Genomic DNA, 21,680 nt, shown 5'->3' with positions numbered 1-21,680 from the left:
GACAGGGAATGTCTGTTGGCCCTAGGATAGGTAGAGGAACCTCCCACTGGGAAAGGCCTCCTTGCCTGCCCCCCCACTCCAATAATTGCTATAGGAGATTAATCTATAAAGGAGCAGAGCACACATTAAGATGAAACCAAGCTGACCATGACGCAAGAAAAGTCCTTGCTAGACTAGACCAAATGTCCACTAGAAGCTGAACTGTTAGGGTAGACAGTTGCCCCCACCAATTTCAGTCCACCCTCAGTCAGCCCTTGCATCCAATCAGAAGAGTGGCTTTTGTCTGTCATTCTCCAGCCCCCATGACCCACAGTTCCCTAGTAGTTAATAAACACATGTAACACAAGTAATTTTGGTTTATGGGTTCAAATAGGCCACAACTTTATTGGTTAAAGATGTGAATGGTTTGGCTTAGGCATTGGGTGAAGCCTGGTTATATCTCAACTCCTGCCCATCTGCAGGGAGTCCAACTAAGGGTAAACCACCATTAGGGGGAGCCCCTCCTTCTGATCCTGAATCTTTCCCTCCATCCATAAATCTGGCACCGCGGGAGAGGGAGGCCCCTGGCCACACTGTGGTTAAATCTCCTGTAGCCACACCCACAACCAGCACTGATTGGCCAGTGGGACCATGCTACGGGTGGTCCCGCCCAGCTCTGATGACATGGCCAGGTTGATGCAAGTCAGGAGCGTCAATCCCTACCCCTGTGCCAGATCACTATCAGATCACAGCTGCCCAGCCACAACGCCACCCACCAGAAAAGGTGAGTGGACTTCCTAATGACTTCCTGCTTTCTGTCCTGCCAGCCTCATGGGGCATCAGCCACCACTGCAAATATCTATCAATTCCAGCATTTTCTTTCTGCAGTAGTAGCCATCCAGATGACTCTTCCTCTCTATCTTGTATCCAAGTAATGATGAGGTGTTATCTGAGTTGAAGGACACATTCCAGCCAGGCAAGAACATTTAAGGAGGGTTTGAAGCAGAGCTAGTGAAGGATGTTTCTGAGGAAAGGATCTCGGATAGAAGAGCCCAGGAGGGCAGAATTTGGTCACCAGGCATGACATTCTCCGCCACTTGATGCAGTGTGTGAAAGGGACATCAATTGGAAGAGGACCCATATTGCTTTCCCCCATAATTCCCTTTGGCAGGACCTGAGGCAATGTTACCCTACAGCCAGTGCTGCTGCTTCACTTTCCTGGTGAAAGATAGTGCATAAATTGGTCACTAGAATAACAACAGGTAATTAACAAACAAATAGTGCTTTTCTGATTATTGTGGACTAAACTCACCCACAAATTGTGACCTGGTCACCCAGGACTTTGGAGATAATGTGCAATCAATCACTATCCCTGTTGAAATGGGTTATAAATAGAACTAAAGGATGGCTGAACATAGGACTCATTTGGGTATACTGGGTTCATCCATTAGCTTTCTTTTATTTAAAAATTGGACGCAAAATAACTGAGCAGATGTTTTCGCTTTTGCTGCAAATATTTTTAGCTAGCCATATTCACCAAGCGACAACTACTGGTAGCATGCCAGCAAAAGCTAGTCGCAACCAACTTCTCATACAATTGTGACGGATAAGAACTGTTTGGCGCTTTGTTCCTCCCTACTAGGTAAAAGAAGGAGTCTTCAAATGAGGAAATAATTTTCTGAGGGACTAGACTTAGAGGCATCGTTCCACTTCCCCTGTGGAGCCCATCTTCCCCTGCCTCTGCAAGGAACAGACAGAGAGTTCCAGGTCTGCTTAGAAGATGAAAGAGAACCAAGAAAGGATAAATTCTAAAAAAGAAATTCTAAAAAATGAAAAGTCTGTTTTGATTAAGGGCTTTTCTCTCCATGCTTGGAGTTCTGGAGCCTGTCTAGGAAGCTACCATACCAAGTCAGATCACTGAGCTCAATACTGTATACACTGACTGGCAGTGACTCTTTGAGAGGGATCTCCTGGAACTCCCAGTGATTGAAACTGGGGGCTTCTGCATACACAGCATTGAGCCAATGCCCTTCTCCAAACTCTTCTTCAGCATCTCAAACTCTTCCCCCATTGTCAGTCTGAGGCAACATCAAGAGAGAGAAAAGATAAGCTTAGGACAGTGGTGAAGAATTTCAGAGCTGGGGAATGAATGTGACTCTCCACCCCTCTCTGTCTGGTCCTTAGGACTATCCCCAAGTCATACACCCTTCTAAGCCACACCCCTGTCCCCAAGCCACATCCATCTCTGCCTGTGCTTCACAACCTTCTTGCAAGTTTTTGATCGGCCATTCAGAGCAGTCTCTGAGTTGCTCACCCTCCCAGCTGAGGATGGATCTCTCCATCAGGAAATGTGAGGACAAGAGCACAACCTCCACACAATCTCTCTCACACACAGATCATTTGACAAAATCCTCAGTAACTTCCATGTACCCTACCTCCTTCCTGGCTAGGGGTTTCAAGTGACTTAAAGCCACCAGATACTTACTAGTCATAGGGACAGAAATTTGGAGGGAGGGTCTGAGACGTTTCCTCTCTGACTGGGCTGAAGCTGTGTGTGTGTTTTCTCTTGAGGAACAGAGTAGAATAAATTCCAACTGGGGAGAAACCAAAACCTTGTGGTTATTAAACTCCAAGCACATTCCAGAGAGCTGCTTTCTGACAGAGGTCCATGTTCTTACACAAGCCAGAAAGCTGTTGGGTTGGAAGAAGGACACGAGATTGTCTGTTCCAAACACCGTTGTAGCTCTAAATAATGGCACATTTGCACCATCAGAAAGCCCAGGAAGCCACTTGTGGTGTATTCCATTCCAGAGATATAAATGATCTTGGTTTCACATAAAACAGCACAAAGTTGAATGCAGCTCCTCAGCTGATTTATGGGAACAGTAAGGGATAACAAAATGAAACTTACCCAGGTAAGATGGAAGCACTTTGGATGGGCGGACCTTCTAGTCCATCCATTCAGTCCTGATGTGCTCTACAACACATCATGATGTTGGAGTGGGAAGAGGAGAAATAGAGTTGTGCACAAATGCCTCTGGAAATTCGCCACCATATATACGGGCTGAGAAATTGGGAAGACCACCTCCTCCAAAGGGATGGAGAAATTTCACAACAGTTTCTCATAGATGGGGGCTCACTCATTAGCAGTGCCAGCAGTACAATTTTTCTGCTGAAAATAGCAGCTTCAGCAGGGCGGCTAATAGCATTGGGAGCACTTTTCAATGGGAAACCAGCACAGGGAATGATAGCAGCAGACAGTGGAGGCATGTGTTTGTGTGCTCACATGAGCTCCAAACGAAGGAGAGATTAGGGAGAGTAAATACATTAATACATTAATACACCACACATAGCATTTTCACAGTAAAAGTGCCCATGAGGTTTTTATGCTAGAGCAGAGTTGGGAAACCTTTTTAGTTTCATGGGACCTGTTCCTTGTGGGCCAAGTTTGGCAGGTGGGCAGGGCTGCCTGCCAGCCATATAACATCATTATGTCATCACATGATTGATAGGTAGGTTGTCTCACCCAGCAGTCAAAATCCTTTGAGGGGTTTTTTGTCCTAGACCATGGGTAGGCAAACTAAGGCCCGGGGGCTGGATCTGGCCCAATCGCCTTCTCAATCTGGCCCATGCACGGTCCGGGAATCAGCGTGTTTTTACATGAGTAGAATGTGTCCTTTTATTTAAAATGAATCTCTGGGTTATTTGTGGGGCCTGCCTAGTTTTTTTACATGAGTAGAATGTGTGCTCACAAGGTCTGAGGGACAGTGGATCGGCCCCCTGCTGAAAAAGTTTGCTGACCCCTGTTTTGCACAGAACAGCATCTGAAGTTGTGGCAGTCTTATTTTTTTTATATAAGATGTGACCAGTCCTATGCATGCTACTTATGCACTCTTAATGTGTCATTTGGCCCCAAGACAAGCCTGATCCAGCAAGGGAGATCTTCAAATGCGTGTGGTGTTCATCTGAGCCACCTAAACTTGATGGAAGTGACTTATGCAGAAGATACGTAATTTCCCCTTCGTTAGCATTATTTCGCCACCCCTGTGAAGTGTGATGATCTGGAATGGGGCCAGCTTCTCTCAAGGAAACACCCTTACTCCACCAGCCGAAGGCCTTTGTAAGGGAAGCACTGATACGAGGTGCTCATTTACCAAATCCGCCTGACATTTTATTTGCATCTCATTATTTGTACAGAAGCAGAGGTCACTTCCAAATGAATATGAATGCCAATAAAATATTATTTTACATATTTATATATTTGCCTATGTTTCAAAAATACTCTGCATTAATCAACATAATTCAGGATTTATTGGGAGGGGGTTTTCCCCCATATATATATTTACACATATATATTTATAACACCTGAAGATATCTGCATAGTCATATGAACGTTTTGTGGTTGTTGTCTTAAATGATGTCATCATGGAGTGGTAGGCATTTTTTTTTTCAATCACAGTACATGCAAGGTGCTCAGCCCAGAAGCATTTCTCACTTGGCTTACAATAGCATGACGCTCTTATGTTCTGAGCAGCAACAACTATAAAGTTGTTCTGGTGCTAAAGCATTCCCATTAAGCAAAAAACAAATTTTCCTCAAGCTAAGATCATGGGTTCTTTTCTCTTCCCCCACCCACCCTGCCTGATTGAAATAGATTCTTGGTTGAGATGAAGTGAAGCTGTGGCGGCTTAACATAAGGTGAGCAGGATTTGGCTGGTATTTTTGTTTCTTTTTCAAAATGGCATCATTCCTTGGGGAATGTCTCCATAGGATGCTATCCTAGATTCCCAGCTCCTTAACCATCCCTTTGCTCCCATAGGAAAAGTTGGAGCTTTGGGAATATAGGGTGATGGGTTGGATCCAAAGAAGCTTTTCCATGGATGGAAAAAGTCCTTCCATTCAAAGGAAAAGCCCAGAGGAGGTGTTCATTCATGGAAGGTTTGGAGATGATCTTCAGCATTTTCTGTTCTCCTTCAGCCTCCCATCCGTTTTTTTCAAGAAGCATAAAGGGCTGTAGTATAAAAGGGGGGAAATATGTCTTTCCTCACTCCTTCCATTAAAATTATGGATCTCCATTCCCAGATCATTGGATCCAACCCATCCTAGCACCAGCAGCGGCAGCAACTCAAGCAGTACTCAGAGCAAAACATACACCTCCATCCTATTTTCTTCCCTCAGAACATGAATGGGAAGGAAGCTGCCATTTTACATCAATGGTCCTTCCAAGAAGAAAATGTTGCCTTGTGCTCTGAAGTACTGACTTTTGAGAAATGGCTGCTCCCGCTGCCCCCCGCCCCCACCCTTTCCTGCCCTCCCCCTTTTGGTCATTATAAAGTAGTTAAGTTTTATTTCATCACATGGGAGCCCCTGGCCTACAGGAGAAAAAAGTGCTTTTGCTTCAGCTGACTGGTGAGCGTGCCAGCTACTATCCCATATGTTTGTACTCAGATCTGTCTCGTGGGATTTGGACTTGACTAGCGGTCATTTTGAGGTGGAGATGGTAAACGCCAAGAGTGATCACAATAACAAGTCCCAAGATCAAGCCCAGAATGAGAGGGAGGGTTTCTTCTAACTGTTCTCTTTGGTCTACTGGGCACTTATGTTCTGCAATATAAATGAACAGAAAACAGAGAGACAGAGAGATAGTTATTTTCTGTACCAATAAACATGAGCTCATATGAAACAAAATGTACTCTTTTCCATACAAAAAGCTCAAGGCAGCACATGCAGTATTCCCACAACAGCCCTGTGACTTAAGCCAGACTGAATACAAAAATATGGCCCAGAGTCACCCTGAGAGCTCCATGGTTAAGTGAGAAATTGGACAGTTTGGAGAACATAGGTATAATCCCCCTGGATCAGAACATTGACCCATCTAGTCAAGCATCCTGTTTCCTGCAATGGCCATGATGGCTCCAGGAAGTTCACATGCAGGGGAAGAAAGCTGCATGAGGGAATGTCAGAGCAGACTGGGTGTCAGGGACTGGACATTGTCAGAGGACTGGTGGAGATCACTTCCCCCTCCTCCTGAACCTTCCAGAGAAGAGGAAGACAGTATAGATTTACAGTAGTGGTTTGCGGATGGTCACAGCTCAGAGGAAGATGAGGGGCAAAGTTGGGAAATAATGGGAGAAGAGGCGGGGGAAGCAGAGCCAAAGCAGCTGGCTGACACATGATCACTAGAAAGCATCCCAGACCCTCCTTCTCCCAGAACCCAGCAAACATTGAAAGTAGGAGAACAAAGGGCTTGGAGGCAAATGGCCCTAAGAGGCTGCCATAAGGTGGGTGCTGCTGCTGACGATTGAGGAAAGAAGGAGGATGGAGTTTACTCAGAGCAATGACATTACTCCAAGAGGCTACATTTCCAAGCCTCTCTCTGTGAATATTGAATAAAAGACGTTGGTACGAGCTTTCCTTGTCTAACTATTCCTGGCAGCCTACCGTGGTGGGATCGGAACCCTGACACTTGGGGAAGGCATTGATCGAAAAGATCCATGGCCTTCCCAGTTCCCCAACATGCCACTGAAACAGGGAGAAACATATGCCAGTCCTGGAACTGCTGTAAGTATTTTCCCTTCCATTGGAAACAATGGGAATGAAATCATTTAATGGGCAGCCCTGAAAATAACAAAGTAATGCAAGAATGCTTCTCCCACACAGCCTGGAGTGCCTTCCCTTTGAAAATGACATAGTTTGTAATTTTATCATTAAGGGAAAACAGGCGACCCAGGTCAGATGTGCATAGAATCCTAAATGGTGCACAAGAGGCCTTAACTCTAGTCTTCAGTCTTCGCATTAACCCTCAGGGTCACTGAGTTAAACTGATGGGCAGTAGTTTCAGAGCAGAAAGTAGAAATAACTTATTTTTGCAACACTTAATTAATTTGTGGAGTTCACTGCCAGGGAATATAGTAATGGTAACTGGCCCAGAAGCTTTAAAAAGAGGATGGACTTAAAAAAAATTAACAGGATTTATATACCATCTAATTATCAAGACCTTTAAGCAGTTGACATAAAACAATATAATGCAGGTTTTGGTGTCCTCGGGTGTCTTCCCGTGTAAAAGTTGGGGTGTCTAGGCGACGTTTCGACGAGGTCTCACTCGTCATCTTCAGGCTGGTGCTTTCGGCTTCTTGTTACTGGAACAGAGCAGGATCTCAGTGTTTGAGTTCCTATAAATACTGTAGAGGGGGTGTGGTGTATAGCCTCCAATGTTCTGGGCAGAGAGGAAGTTCCCAGGCTAGTGTGCCTTTTCTTCTTTTGTTCCTTAATTACTTGAGAGATATCTTGAGTGATTTCTTGAGTGATATCCTGAGTACCACTTAGGTGGGTCATTAGGTGTGGATTAGTTGTTAAAGTCTTTGTGTCTTGACCTCTTGAACTTTGTGAAGAGTTTTCCTGAGAAGATGGCTGTACTGTACTTAGTTGTGCTCTGGCTTGGCTTCGTGTATAGGGGCGAGCTGTGGTTTTGTGGCTTGTGTCAGCCAGATCTGTGTAGGGATTGCAGGGGGGTGCAGCATCCGGAGGTGCCACCATGGATTGGCTACTGGATGGTGTCTGTAATTCATCTGTGGAGAGGGTCTGGGTTTGGGTCTGGTGTGGTTGATTGGTGTTGGCGTTCTGTGTGCCTCTGGATCTGGTGTCAGTTATTGTGGGGAGGGCTAATTTCCAGATGTCTGGCAAGCGGGATGTGTCGTCACGCTTGTTCATGTTGTGAGGGTGTTTCTCTATCTCGATGGCTTCCATGATTATTCTCTTGTGGTGATGTTCCGTGTTAAAGAGCAATTTGGAATCTGCAAAATTAATTTCGTGTCCTGTTTCTTTCATGTGTTGGAAAAGAGAGGAAGTTTTTTCTTCTTTTTTGACGGCATTCTTGTGTTCTGCGATACGTGCATTTATTCGTCTGTTTGTTTGTCCAATGTACGTGGCTGGGCAGACTTTGCAGGGTATTTCATAGATCCCTTGGTTTTCCAACTGGATTTTATCCTTGGGGTTTCTGATGATATTGGCTATTTTTTGGTTGGTGCAAAAGGCTGTTTTGATATTGTGTTTATGGAGGATTTTGCTAATTTTATCTGTAGTGCCCTTGATATAAGGAAGGAGGGCCATGCCATTGTTTTCTTCTGTGTCTTGGTTTTTGGGGGGTGTTTCCTTTTGGATTAGCTTCGTAATCCTGTTTTGCTGGTATCCATTGGCAATTAACACGTTTGAGAGATTCTGTAACTCAGTTGTCAAGTGGTCTTTGTCAGTCAGGCGTTTGGTTCTGGAGATGAGAGACAAAGACCACTTGACAACTGAGTTACAGAATCTCTCAAACGTGTTAATTGCCAATGGATACCAGCAAAACAGGATTACGAAGCTAATCCAAAAGGAAACACCCCCCAAAAACCAAGACACAGAAGAAAACAATGGCATGGCCCTCCTTCCTTATATCAAGGGCACTACAGATAAAATTAGCAAAATCCTCCATAAACACAATATCAAAACAGCCTTTTGCACCAACCAAAAAATAGCCAATATCCTCAGAAACCCCAAGGATAAAATCCAGTTGGAAAACCAAGGGATCTATGAAATACCCTGCAAAGTCTGCCCAGCCACGTACATTGGACAAACAAACAGACGAATAAATGCACGTATCGCAGAACACAAGAATGCCGTCAAAAAAGAAGAAAAAACTTCCTCTCTTTTCCAACACATGAAAGAAACAGGACACGAAATTAATTTTGCAGATTCCAAATTGCTCTTTAACACGGAACATCACCACAAGAGAATAATCATGGAAGCCATCGAGATAGAGAAACACCCTCACAACATGAACAAGCGTGACGACACATCCCGCTTGCCAGACATCTGGAAATTAGCCCTCCCCACAATAACTGACACCAGATCCAGAGGCACACAGAACGCCAACACCAATCAACCACACCAGACCCAAACCCAGACCCTCTCCACAGATGAATTACAGACACCATCCAGTAGCCAATCCATGGTGGCACCTCCGGATGCTGCACCCCCCTGCAATCCCTACACAGATCTGGCTGACGCAAGCCACAAAACCACAGCTCGCCCCTATACACGAAGCCAAGCCAGAGCACAACTAAGTACAGTACAGCCATCTTCTCAGGAAAACTCTTCACAAAGTTCAAGAGGTCAAGACACAAAGACTTTAACAACTAATCCACACCTAATGACCCACCTAAGTGGTACTCAGGATATCACTCAAGAAATCACTCAAGATATCTCTCAAGTAATTAAGGAACAAAAGAAGAAAAGGCACACTAGCCTGGGAACTTCCTCTCTGCCCAGAACATTGGAGGCTATACACCACACCCCCTCTACAGTATTTATAGGAACTCAAACACTGAGATCCTGCTCTGTTCCAGTAACAAGAAGCCGAAAGCACCAGCCTGAAGATGACGAGTGAGACCTCGTCGAAACGTCGCCTAGACACCCCAACTTTTACACGGGAAGACACCCGAGGACACCAAAACCTGCATTCCTGTACCCGTGAAAATCTATGAAAGCAAAACAATATAATATATATATATATAACAATAGGTAAGGTAAAGGTACCCCTGCCCGTACGGGCCAGTCTTGACAGACTCTGGGGTTGGTGCACCCATCTCACTCTAGAGGCCGGGGGCCAGCGCTGTCCGGAGACACTTCCGGGTCACGTGGCCAGCGTGACAAAACTGCATCTGGCGAGCCAGCGCAGCACACGGAAATGCCGTTTACCTTCCCGCTGGTAAGCGGTCCCTATTTATCTACTTGCACCCGGGGGTGCTTTCGAACTGCTAGGTTGGCAGGCGCTGGGACCAAACAGTGGGAGCGCACCCCGCCGCGGGGATTCGAACCGCCGACCTTTCGATCGGCAAGCCCTAGGCGCTGAGGCCTTTACCCACAGCGCCACACGCGTCCCTATATATAACAATATAACAATATAAAATATATTCATTAAAAACAAGTCAACCTATAATTTATCAAAACACAGTATACATAATCTTGTTGGTTTTTTAAAGGAAGAAATATACATGAAAAAACTAAATGTTCAGATTAGATGGATAGGTCTGGCAATGGCTATTTGCCATGATAGATAAAATGAATATCTGTGTTGAGAGTTTGAGTACCTCTGAATACCCATTGCTAGGGGTAAAATAAGGAAGGGTTCTTGCCTTCATTTCCTACACTTGGGATTCCCAGAAGCCATTGGTTGGTTGCTATTGGACAGTGGATGCTGGACTAACATGACCCTTGGTGTAATGCAACAGGGTCCTTCTTATGTTTTGTTTCTACCTGTGCATATAAGACTTTGACACTCATATGCCAACAATTAACAAATTTCCACCTCCATATATATAATCACACGGAAATCCAGAACATTTTGTAAACCTGAAACCTTCCAATTTCCACCTCCATATATATAATCACACGGAAATCCAGAACATTTCATAAACCTGAAACCTTCCAATTTTTTTCTGCCATGAGTAGTTTATGACAAAGCGTGTTCTCATTAAAAAGAGAGCACGTGTTGCGGATGGGGCCAGACAAAACACCCACGGTTGCCAGCCAGGTTGATTCAAGGGACTTGGATCAGATTGGTGGCTGGTGTTACTGGGGTAAATTTGATGTTGCCAATTTAGGGGTGGGATCCGAGGTTATTTAAGCATGTTCCTTTCTCTTTCGCTGTGGACATCGGATCACCCACCCTCCCTCCCTTGATTGGGCTTCGGCTTTGACCTTGCTATGCCTGTCATGGGGTCGTCCGCATTGGTGCGGGGGCCTGGTAGGAATTTTTCCTTTTGGCTGATTAGTGTGTGCCAATTGGGTTTTGCCTACTGCGTAGCAAATCGTCACAACTTGTAAGGTTGGCGGTTAGGCATTGGTTTAAATTGGTTGGTGGAGGGGTATGGATTGGCTGTGCCTGCCCCTCCAATGCTGCTGCTGCACGGGAATTCCGTTAAAGGAATTCTGGGGCTTACCATCCCTTCGTCTAAACCCCTGGAATCGGGTGCGGGCCGCGTAAGCTCCAAGGAGCATGCGGGGATGGAACTGAGGGTCTGTGTCTCAGCTCCAGTTGTCCCTGATCTTGTTCCTCCACACTGACTCTCGCTGGAATCCGGGAGTCAGTGCTATCCCCCAAGGCGGGGGGGATAGCTAGTCATAACCAATGCCTAAGCAACCACTCACAATGTGTATGATAATAAAGTTGTGGCCAAAATTATGCCAAAAACCTTAAACAAAAATTATGTGTGATGTGTGAGTTATTGGGGTAGGGGTGTTTTGGGGGGACCTCAGCACACAAAAGGAGTATCTACAATATCTATTCACGAATGTATGATTACCTTTTGGAATGGGAAACAAAAGAAGAACAAGTCAAGGCAGTTATGGTGATATGGGCACAGGATTTTGGATACAACATATATATGGATCATTGGGAAAGATTGTGGAAGGTAGATATTAAATTCACAGCATGCTATAACCTTAGGGAGAACATCGTGAAGATGTTATATAGATGGCACCATACCCCCTTGAAACTAGCGAAAATGTATAAAGGAGGGTCACTGATTTGTTGGAGATGCAAAATAGATGTGGGGTCATACTACCACATGTGGTGGACTTGGGATAATATTAGGAAATTCTGGGATAATATCTATAATGAATCTAAGAAATGACTTACCTTTAAAAAAAAACACCAGAGATCTTTCTTTTAGGCATTTTACCATTAGAAATTAAAAAAGACATAAGACCACTGTTCATGTATGCCACCATAGCAGCCAGAATTCTTGTGGCGAGGAAGTGGAAAAACGAAACAAAGACATTGGTAATGGTTTACTGCTTAGAAAATTTAGAGCAGGACTGAAGAAGGTAAAGCAAAGGATTTGGACATTGCCCTTTTGGCTGTAGCATTTTGCCAAAATAGTGATTGGTTATGAGAAGTGAGCAATATAGAATCCTCAGTCACAGCCACAAAGCACTTTCAGCTATGAATGAAAAACTAAGGGTGGGGGAATCATGTTAGAAATTATCCACGTTAAACAGAAAAGCAGGTTGTAGAATGTAGGGCAGACTATGCCTTACAATGGATGTTGGGGACAACACCTCCAACACAAAGACCAGGTGCCAACCCGGTGCTTATTCAGCTCTCCCCCCCCCCCCAAGCATTTTCAGGATTCTTCACTGATGAATCTTGCTTCCATACAGCCCAGTGATTGGCACTAATGCTCCAACAAAGAAAGTTAGAAGTAAATAAGATCTATACAGCTGAAGTAGAGGAGCATGTCTTCATCTGCCTCCTTCTCCAGGAATAATTATTGTCCTCAAACTTATGCATCTTCAGGACCAGGCAACTCCTTAGCTCTTATCTTCCTAGCCATTAAAGCATTTGCATTTATTTATGCCATTTATTTTTAGAAATTAAGAACCTGTAATACAATTAAGTTATAAATTAATACACTTAGTGAACACTTGTTTGTGCCCACAAATGATTTTATTTGTGAGTCAATGGTCCTTGATGGAAAAAGCATCCATTATAGGGTAATAATGGGATGGGGGAAATCTGCTTATTCCTAGCTGAAGGAATGCTATTCTTAGCCTTAGTCTGAGATTCTGGACAGGATAACTTATTCTTTCAAAAATAATAATAAAGAAGGTGTGTTGTGTCCCTTCTCCATCCCAGCTTTCCATGGAAACTGCCTGCTTTGCTGGTCAAATGCTGCCAACTCATATTTCCAAATGGTACCCAAACATTTCCCAGCACCCGCAAGACCCTTACCTTCACTGAAGGTGAAATCAGAGCTGATGTCAAAGGGCTGAAGGCGGACCTCCGACAGCAAGAGAACTACAGATTTTTGATGGTCGCTGGAGGTCAAGGTGATTGTCTGCTGAGCTTGGCATTCATAAGACTTCCCAGCTGGGGTGACTAAAGCAGAAAGATGGCGTGTGGTAGATGTGTGTTTCCCAGCTGCCAAAAAGAGAGAAATGTCAATGGATGAGAACCACTCCTATGGCTTGGCATCCTCAATGTTGCCTACTATTTGAAGAGGCAGTAACTCCCCTGCTTTCACTGACCAGACTTAAGCCTGTTACCAACATGACCCATTTTCCCCCATTCCACTGGTGGAACACTGCTAGGGGACCATCTCAGTGATGCAAGTGTCGTCCCACTTGCATTATCTTCCTGTCTGCTGACAGAGCAGCAGTCGTGTGCCAAGGCCCTATGACCCACAGTTCCCTAGTGATTAATAAACACATGGACAGGAGCATTTTGGTTTATGGGATCCAATAGGCTACAACTTTGTTGGTTACAGATGTGAGCGGTTTGGCTTAGGCATTGGGTGGTGCCAGGCTATATCTTGACTCCTGCCTGTCTTCAGGGAGTCCATCTAAGGGTAAACCACCAACAGGGGGAGCCCTATGACTTACATCAAATAGGGGCACCCCGAGGGATCCCTGTTGGGGTCATGGCCCTAGCCCACGTCTGGGCATCAGACAGAATCCATACCCCGGATCCCTTTAACAGGATACCCTTAATGAGGAGGGGCAGGCAGAGGCTACAACCTCCCCATCCAACTGAACAAAGGGCCACCACAAAAGGTGTGTGGACTTAAGCAACTTCCAGTGGTCCCTTGGTCAGCTTTCTGATGGGGCATGGACTGCATCCTTAGTTGCCGTCTTCAAACCTGGATTCCACCCACACAATTCATATTGATCAGACCAGCTTAATAGCCAGAAAATCTTGCTTTCCCCGAGCTGGCTGAGGACAGAGGCAAGGCTCTCTCATCCACTTAACAGTGCATTGGTTTCATGTATTCTTTACACTCTGGTGAGACCCAAAATTCCTATGACTTTCTAGATTTGTGGAAAAGGCAAGAACCCTTTCCAGGACATTTATGGTACAGGCCTTGTTGTTGTCAATGATGGTGAATTGGGAGGGGGGTGGAGGTTAAGAATGAAGAATTGCCAACATGTGGGGAATTGTGGAGAAAGAACCCCCTTTGTCAGAATATTTATAAATCATCATAAAGTGTTCATGTGTCCATATACCCTATTGGTGTCCTTTGCACTTGGAAGACTAATGCGCTTTTGCTATGGCAGCAACTATTATTATTATGCTAAAGAATACCAACTATTAAGCAGATATGCAGCTTCGCCAGAAGAGATGTGTTGGCAACATCTTTCTCTTACTAGGTTCATCTCTACAAATGCAGCATATCACTCATTTTTCTTTCTTATTTTAATTGCTGGAGGTATCCCCACAGCATCACTCAAAGTGCCATCACTCGTGCTGTGTCCCCTGAGGACTATTCTATTTCTATCTTCCCCAGGGCAGCATTTTAGCCTCGGACATGCCCTGTGAGATAAGATTGAGAGGGTGTGTGACTTGCCCAAGGCCACTCAGTAGGCATTGCAGCTGAGGCAGGATTTGAACGTGGGATCTGTACACCCAATATCCATCATGTTAGCCATTTGCGACACTGAGCAAAACTGTACATAAATCAATAATCAGGGATAATATTCCAAAATAAGCCCTGAAACATATACAGATTTGTAAATGTGCTTAATTTTAAGTAAGAATAATGACAGTGAAATGTGCATGATGCTCATATGATTAAAGTAAGTCCATAAATCTTAATAAGTAGGGTTGAAATCCAAAAATAAAGAAAAATGAATATTGAAATTACTGGCACATAACTGCTTAACTTATGCACCTATGTCCCACTGAACTGCTTTCTCTGGATTGAACCTATGCTCATTTACTTGGGAGTATGATTCTTTTGAAGTTAATGAGACTTACTTCTGAGTAGGAACATCTAAGATTGCACTTTAAACCTTCAAAAATTAAATCTTTAAAAAAAAAAAAGACCACAGCTAATCTATGTTTGCATGTGATGACAATTCCCAGTAAATTTATTAGTGCAGAGGCAAGGTGGATTTTCAAACCCTTTTGAAAATCAATCATGATTTCCCTCCTATACTTTATTTTAAAATGAATATGACTTTCAGCACAATTTATACTTAGGAAGGAGATAAATAAAATGTTGGCTTCAAATTTCTGAATATCAGGAAATATTCAAAAGCGATGAAATTTATGAACACTGGATGTGACTTTTGTTTGCTTCAATGCGACAAAAAGGGGGGAGCCCAGGATGGGGGGAGCCACAGACAATCTCTTGCAGAACATCTTGCACTGCAGATATACACAGCAACAAATAGAGGCAGCAAGAGAACATCTAAGATCAGGTTGAGAGAGTAATGCTAGAAAATGAGACAGAATCATCTTCAACAGACAAACTACACCAATGAAGCAAAAAGCTGCCCACATCTTCTAGGGCATTTGGATGTATTCAGGATGAAGCAATCACCACCACCATTTCAGTGAAGGGAAAACTGAGGTGGCTTCTTTTTTTTTTTTTTTTTTTTTTTTTTAAAAAAAAAGAGCATTTAGAAAGAACAGTCCCAAAGCCCAAGCAACAACAGGGAAAAAATAGGAGCTGGTTTTGTTATATACATTTGAAGACAGGTTTAGTAGCCCAGTCTCTACGTTCTGAAGTGCTTGCAATAAGAGCATGAAATTCACCCATACCTACAAACCTGATTCTATAAAACGCAAAAATACTTTACACACGAAGCCTAAACTATAGGTACAAGAGACAAATCATATAGCCAGCAAATCCTTCTATTAAAGCTTTCACCGGATCACCTTTACCAATGGAGACCAGTACCAATGGAGACCAGTGTTAATTTGTGAGTTAAGAGCACATTTCATTTTCTTAATAATATTTTTTCCCCTGTTTTAGTTCCGGCATGTTGCTGTAAATAACCGATGTGGTCTTTTTTTCTTGCGATGTGTAGTAGCATGTAGCTTTGGGTTTTTAATTTACTATTTTGCACTTTCTCCTTAACACTCCAGAAAGACAGCTCTTTCGGAGGGTTTTTTGTATTTACATTTAATTAATTTATTGCTTTGGTCTTCAGAGAAACCATTTTAACTAGCCTTATCTATTGAAAGGTTCGCATAGACCAGGCTTGCAGCCCGATGGGAAGAACGTTTCCTTAGAAAGCGAGTCTTACTGAGTTCAGTTTGATCGCAGCCGCACAAGCAATCCTAGGCAATGATAACTCAGTAGACTCCCTTGAGTTGAGCAGGACTTACTCCCAGGTAAAAAGGCATCGGATTGCACCCGCGTTTCTTTGTAACGTGTCGGGCCACCCCTTCGTTTCAAAAGGCTCCAAAGTGACAGAAATCGGCTTATAATCGGCAATCTCAAACTGTGGAATCCTTCATTCTTGAAAAGCGTGGCCTTGTTCGCCGTTTCGAGACGGCCCAAAGGCAGAAGAAAGACGCCTCTTGAAATAAGTCGATTTTGCGCACAGGGAAGGGACCTACCTTCCAGGAGGGCGCTGAGAAACAAGGCAGGCGGGGAGGGGGGGAGAGAAGGCGGGGATCCAACGCCTAAATCCACCCGAATCCGGGCATGTGTTCAATCCACCCAAGGGAAGGAGGGTGGTTTGAGGTGAAGGGATGCAGTTTTTATCCGCAGTGCGGGCTTGGGGGTGTAGAGGAATCTAGCCTAAGGTAGGCAAAGCGGACAAAAAACCGGAGAGAAGCGACGCTCCGTGTGAAAGCAGAGCGAGCTGGCACAATGACGCACAGGCCGGGGACGCAATCCGGACTTGAAGAGCCCACGAAACCAAGCCTGCATTTCGCTGTGTTGTGTTCTATGCTGTGTCCTCACACCCTAGCCCAGACACACACCCCCCGCCCCGCTTTTCCAAAGAAGGTGATGGAGAACTCCAGGTCGCCTTCTTCCTCTCCTGATCCGCTGCCACCAAACAACCCCGCTCTCTAGATTTTCGTAGGCCTGCCTCTCTCTCTCTCTCTCTCTCTCTCTCTCTCTCTCTCTCTCAGCACATCAGGACTTACGGTTAACCGCGTCCTTGAAGTAGGTGCGCTCAGAGCTGTCGTAGACGAACTGGACTTTGTTCATTTTCCACCAGGCCTCGGGCCCTGTGCTGGTGTTGCGACCCTCCTGTCGTTTTCGGGGTGGAGGAGACGGGGGAAGGGAAGGGAAAGGGGGTGGATAGAGAGAGATAGACGGAAAGACAAACGGTTGATATTAAGGAAGCTTCCCCCTTGGGACCCTCCGCATCCCTTTTCGGCCTGGTGAGAACTTTGATTGAGCTTTGGGAACCCTGCGCCCTCCCAATAAATAAAAATGCTGCTCGATTTCTCAGATCTGTCGTGGCATGAAAGAACTTAGAAGCTGCGGGGAAAGAAGGTTTCGTGGGTCTTTAGTAAGGATACTGTACGAACTAGAAAAATAAAAGACAATGCCATCCTGGTGTTTTTTGACCGCCCGTTTTCTCTGCCTCTCATTTTCTTTCTCACGCTCTCCCCTGTATTTCCTTGCGTCTCTCACCCCCCACTCCTTTGACTCTTCCCGAGTTTATGGGCTCCTACGCGGGTGACCCTGCGGTCGCCATTATTTACCTTGACAAAGTAAAGTCGCAGGGTGTAAGCTTTGTCTATCCAAAAAATCTGGAGCTCGGCTTCGTTGCTGCCGCATTTCCCCTGCTCTTCTGCTCCCCGGGAAAGCGGGATGTAGGCTTGCTCTGTGATCAGCTGGACACAAGGGCACAACAGGCTCAGTCAACCGAGAAGTCCAACGACCTCCCCCCACCCCCGAAATCCAACGACCTCCCCCCCCCAAAAAAACCCCCTTTATTAAGGATTTCATCCGAGGCAAAAGGCTCTCAAAGAGACTGTCAAGGGAAACGTGGAGGAGTCGCCACCCCCCTTTTCCCGATGCTCTATAACAACAACCCACAACAGATGGAATGAATACAGGTGTGTGCAGGATCATAGAAATGAGCGGATTTCTCTGTTCACAGCCATGTAGAATAGTTGCCCATAATCTCTCCACCACCACCCGCCTCCCCGTTCCGGAGGATCAAGATGGGCAGCTAGATACGGTCGGATCTCTTTTCCACTCCCATATGAAAAAGCAAGTTTTATGCACTTATAAAAGCATTAAACCCAAGAATCCCCAGCAACAGATAGGAGCCAGCATTCCTTGGGGTGGGAGAGCGAGAGAGCGGGGGCGTTTATTCTCCCAGTACAATCTTTTCTCATTCCAAGCTTAACTACTTGCAAATTCGGTGTGGGTTGTTGTTTTTTTAATTTTCTTCTTGTGTGTGGGGAGCTGGGGATCTGCATTACCTTAGCAACATCAGGCAAGAACTAAGGCGAACCATGCTTGGGATCCTCATATTCTAGATTATTCCTGCTTCTCCCTCCCTCTCAGTCACACAGTATTTCAAATCAACAAACCTTTCAGAAATACTCAAGCTAAACCTTCCCGCTCTTTTATTGGATGACAAAATGCACAAAGTTGGTGGAGTCGGTGTGCGTGCGTGTTTGGAGAGAGATGGGGCAAGAGAGAGCTCGCGCGCAAGATCCTTACATCTACATAATTGCTGGCCCACACGTCATAGGGGACGATGAACTTCGCCGCGAATTCCGCCATAAGACAGGTCGTTCCATTTTCGCGAACTACAAAAATAGCCTTTTCGGGGTTCGAAGACAGGCCGGAGAGGTTCTCCACTTCTTGTTCTGCCCCGCTGCCGGCCACTGCGTTTTATATATAAGAGATCACAGTCAGGAGGGGGCATGGTTTTCAGGTTTAAGCTGCGAACCTATACGCATTTGTTAGCGACCAAGACCTATTCAACTCAATCAGGCATTCTTCTGAGAAGGATTGCACTCTCCGTCACAAAGCTTTATTGAAAATGGGAGTTTCTTATCAGCGGTCAGTTTTGGTCTGATTATGTGGGTAGGAAACTACCTGTCTTTCTTAACTGCACGGCATTTCCCATCGAAAGCCCAGCCCTCTGATCGACATATCCTTCCCAGGAAGACCGAGGAGAGATCATAGTCATCTCCCCACAACCAACCGCAAGACATGCAGGGCTGCCTTATGGCTGTTTCCCATTTCTCAGACGGCCCTCAAAGCAGGGATGATAGTGATGCGCAGCCTAAATAGACAGACTCGCCAGAGGAAAGTAGCGCTGGTCGTCAGCCACCCCCACGGGAAAAGCAGGCATTGATACTCACATAAAAATAGAAGCAGTACAGGGAGTCTTAGGCTGGATGAGGAGGTCTTGCGCCTTCTCAGATCCATGCTTCCAAAGCAGAGCCCGCGAAGATGAAGCTGGGGGGTTTTTTTTGGCGGGGTGGGAGCTGCTCCTGGAAGAGTCTTTCCTCTTCGCTCGCTTCGCTTCCTGTAGTGTTGCTTGCGCGGAGGCGAATGCACTCCGATCACTTTCCTAAGCTCGAGTAATACGAGCTGCGGGAGGCGGGGTGTACGTGGAAGGCCGGCGGGAGCTGTCCAAAGTAACCTAGTGCTGAAGTGCCTGGTACTTCACGCTCTTCTCAGCTATGCTGCTGCAGCGTCGGAGAGCGAATACTGTAGAGCAGGGTCGCGAGAGAGCTGTCCAAAGTAACTTAGTGCTGAAGTGCTGCCGTAGGTACGCTTTCCTCAGCTATTCTGTTGCAGTGTCGGAGAGCGAATAGCGGAAGGTCGGGGGGAGCTGTCCAAACTAGCTGCGGATTGCAAAGCGACATATAGGAGGGAACTCGATCATTTCCTTGCGGTACTCACCTAAGACCGTAAAGAAAGAGCTGTCGTTGTGTCGCTCTTTCCAATTCCACCACCCCCGCCAACATTTAGATTCATTGGGCAGTTCAGCCTTATATTGTCGAAGCCCAACAGCCTTTCCTCCTCCCCGACATCCCTTTTCCAGAGGCAATGCCTCTTTTATCTATTTCACACCCTAGCGAGGCGAAGTTAAAGCGCTCTCCCGCTCCATGATCCTATTTAGAAGTGGTGGAAGAGGTGGCGGCGCTTTCGCTACAAAACAATTAAAGCTCTGCTTCTGGCGTGCTAGGCTCGGAAGTCGTCAGCTGACATCGACGGATTCAAATATACCCTTAGAAAGGGGTCGAGGCGTCAATGAAGCGTGTTTATTGTAGCCACAAGGAATTGCTGCAGTTCCCATGATCGGTGGGGATTTCGTGGCCAAGGAGAGGACAGCAAGTTATCATTAACCTCTATTGTTAAGCCTGCTTGGCTTGATAGCTAGCTTCCTAGAATATCTGGCAATGCAGAAAATGAATACTTATGAAACAGGGAAAGACTGAACGACTAGCAAAGGCGTGAGGTGGGGCATGGGGGGGGGGAGGCCCTGAGAAAATAATACCTCACTCAAGTGAAACCAACCGGAGCAAGTAAACTTTCCTTCCAACCTCATTGTCTCTCACAGGTCACACAGAGGGAAGGAATGCACCCTTACCGTTAACTCCTCAAATAGTTTACCCATATTGACAGGACAAACTCATCTGTAGGTGGATTTTATGAAATTAACTTGATTCCTCAAACAATTTCCCAGAGCCATGTGATACTACTTTGCACTGCCTTTTGAAATGTCTTTCCGACTGGTTGTAATTAAGGGGAGTTTTTCTATACAGGTTGCAGTAAGTCGTGGATTACATAACAGAGGCCAAGCAAGTCAATCCACCTGCAGTAGACTGGCTTCTACCTTTTGGCTTGTGACCACCGCCATTTTCTGCTGGTGATTGACAGAAGCCTGTAGATTTTCCAGACTGTGGAGTGCATGCTAAGATGAGAAACATGAAAAGGTTTGCTCTGTGGAGCACTTGACATGGGATGTCAGTTTTAATCAGACCTCTTCACAATTTGTGGACTGACAGTCTCTGTTATACCCCAGCCTTCTCAAAACACATGAAAAGCACATTCTATAAGGTCTCGTGGACCCTCTTTTAAAGACCCTGTGTAGGCTCATGGCATTTATTTATTTTTTGCTTGTATATCTTTATTGTCATAGTAATTATTTCAACACTTTACGTACCAACAGTTACTTATTTATATCAAAGGCGTACAACTGGACTTCTAGTAATTTATTTCACTTCCAATGGAAGGCTTGACGTTAAATGTAAAATGCAGTACATCTAAATGCAACTTTCCATAAATGGAGTTGTGTTAAGGTCACAATCCTGTGCATATTTTACCTGGGAGTAAGCACCAGTGAATTCAATATTACATGATTCTCAGTAGAAATGTGTAGATTGCACTGTAAAATCATGCACACATGATATATACTAGGGAAACCATAACTTTTTTAAAAAAGTTGATTTAAACAATAAATAATATTAATATATATATAGAGAGAGATTTAAAAGTCCAAAAATCAGCATTTAGTGTTAGGGAATTTCATTTTTAAAAAATGAAACAAGCAGACATTTGTTGGAGTTGAATCACTGAATTGATTCACTGCCATTCTACTGCAGACACTAACTTGAAGCTGCCATCTCTATCTACTGCTTTAGTGTACCAGCTGCAGAAGAGCAGCCCATCCAAATTACATGAATTTTCAAGCTCATTGATCCCTTCCCTAAAAATATATTGGACCAAAATTAGTTACCACAGTAACAAAGGAGCTAAATTAACCATTAATTAATTATTCTGCTGCATCTAATCAGATCCTTGTGTGATGTATGTTTTCATTACTGTGTGGGAAAGCTGCACATTTCAGGAAAGAAGTGACCCATTGGAACCAGCTCCCACATAATTATTTATTTGTTATCTCCAATATTTATAGACTGCTTTCTGCCTTAGAAAGTC

At 44.9% G+C, this 21,680-nt stretch overlaps 1 protein-coding gene across 1 annotated transcript; it reads right to left on the bottom strand.

Annotated features, from left to right (window-relative positions):
• Positions 1-4,267: 4,267 nt before the first annotated feature.
• LAMP5 (lysosomal associated membrane protein family member 5) lies at positions 4,268-19,942 on the bottom strand. Its single transcript, XM_081857422.1, has 6 exons — positions 19,094-19,942; positions 18,444-18,610; positions 17,471-17,602; positions 16,904-17,009; positions 12,752-12,940; positions 4,268-5,583 (listed from the first exon to the last, which is right to left on the bottom strand). The coding sequence occupies exons 1-6, from the start codon at positions 19,158-19,160 to the stop codon at positions 5,405-5,407; spliced, it is 840 nt and encodes a 279-aa protein (XP_081713548.1). The 5' UTR covers positions 19,161-19,942; the 3' UTR covers positions 4,268-5,404.
• Positions 19,943-21,680: the final 1,738 nt, after the last annotated feature.

Source organism: Podarcis erhardii (genome assembly GCF_964252035.2).
Source record: "Podarcis erhardii genome assembly, chromosome: 3".
Lineage (NCBI taxonomy): Eukaryota > Metazoa > Chordata > Lepidosauria > Squamata > Lacertidae > Podarcis > Podarcis erhardii.
Note: the sequence above shows the minus strand (reverse complement) of the source record. Positions and strands in the feature narration are given on the sequence as shown.

Excerpts from the sequence above, each read along its gene's own strand:
- LAMP5 (XM_081857422.1), bottom strand. The coding sequence starts at position 19,160 with ATGGATCTGAGAAGGCGCAAGACCTCCTCATCCAGCCTAAGACTCCCT. Across the intron at positions 17,010-17,470 it reads TGCGACTTTACTTTGTCAAG|GAGGGTCGCAACACCAGCAC; the intron begins GTAAATAATGGC and ends CGAAAACGACAG. Across the intron at positions 12,941-16,903 it reads CTTCAAGGACGCGGTTAACC|CTGGGAAACACACATCTACC; the intron begins GTAAGTCCTGAT and ends TCTTTTTGGCAG.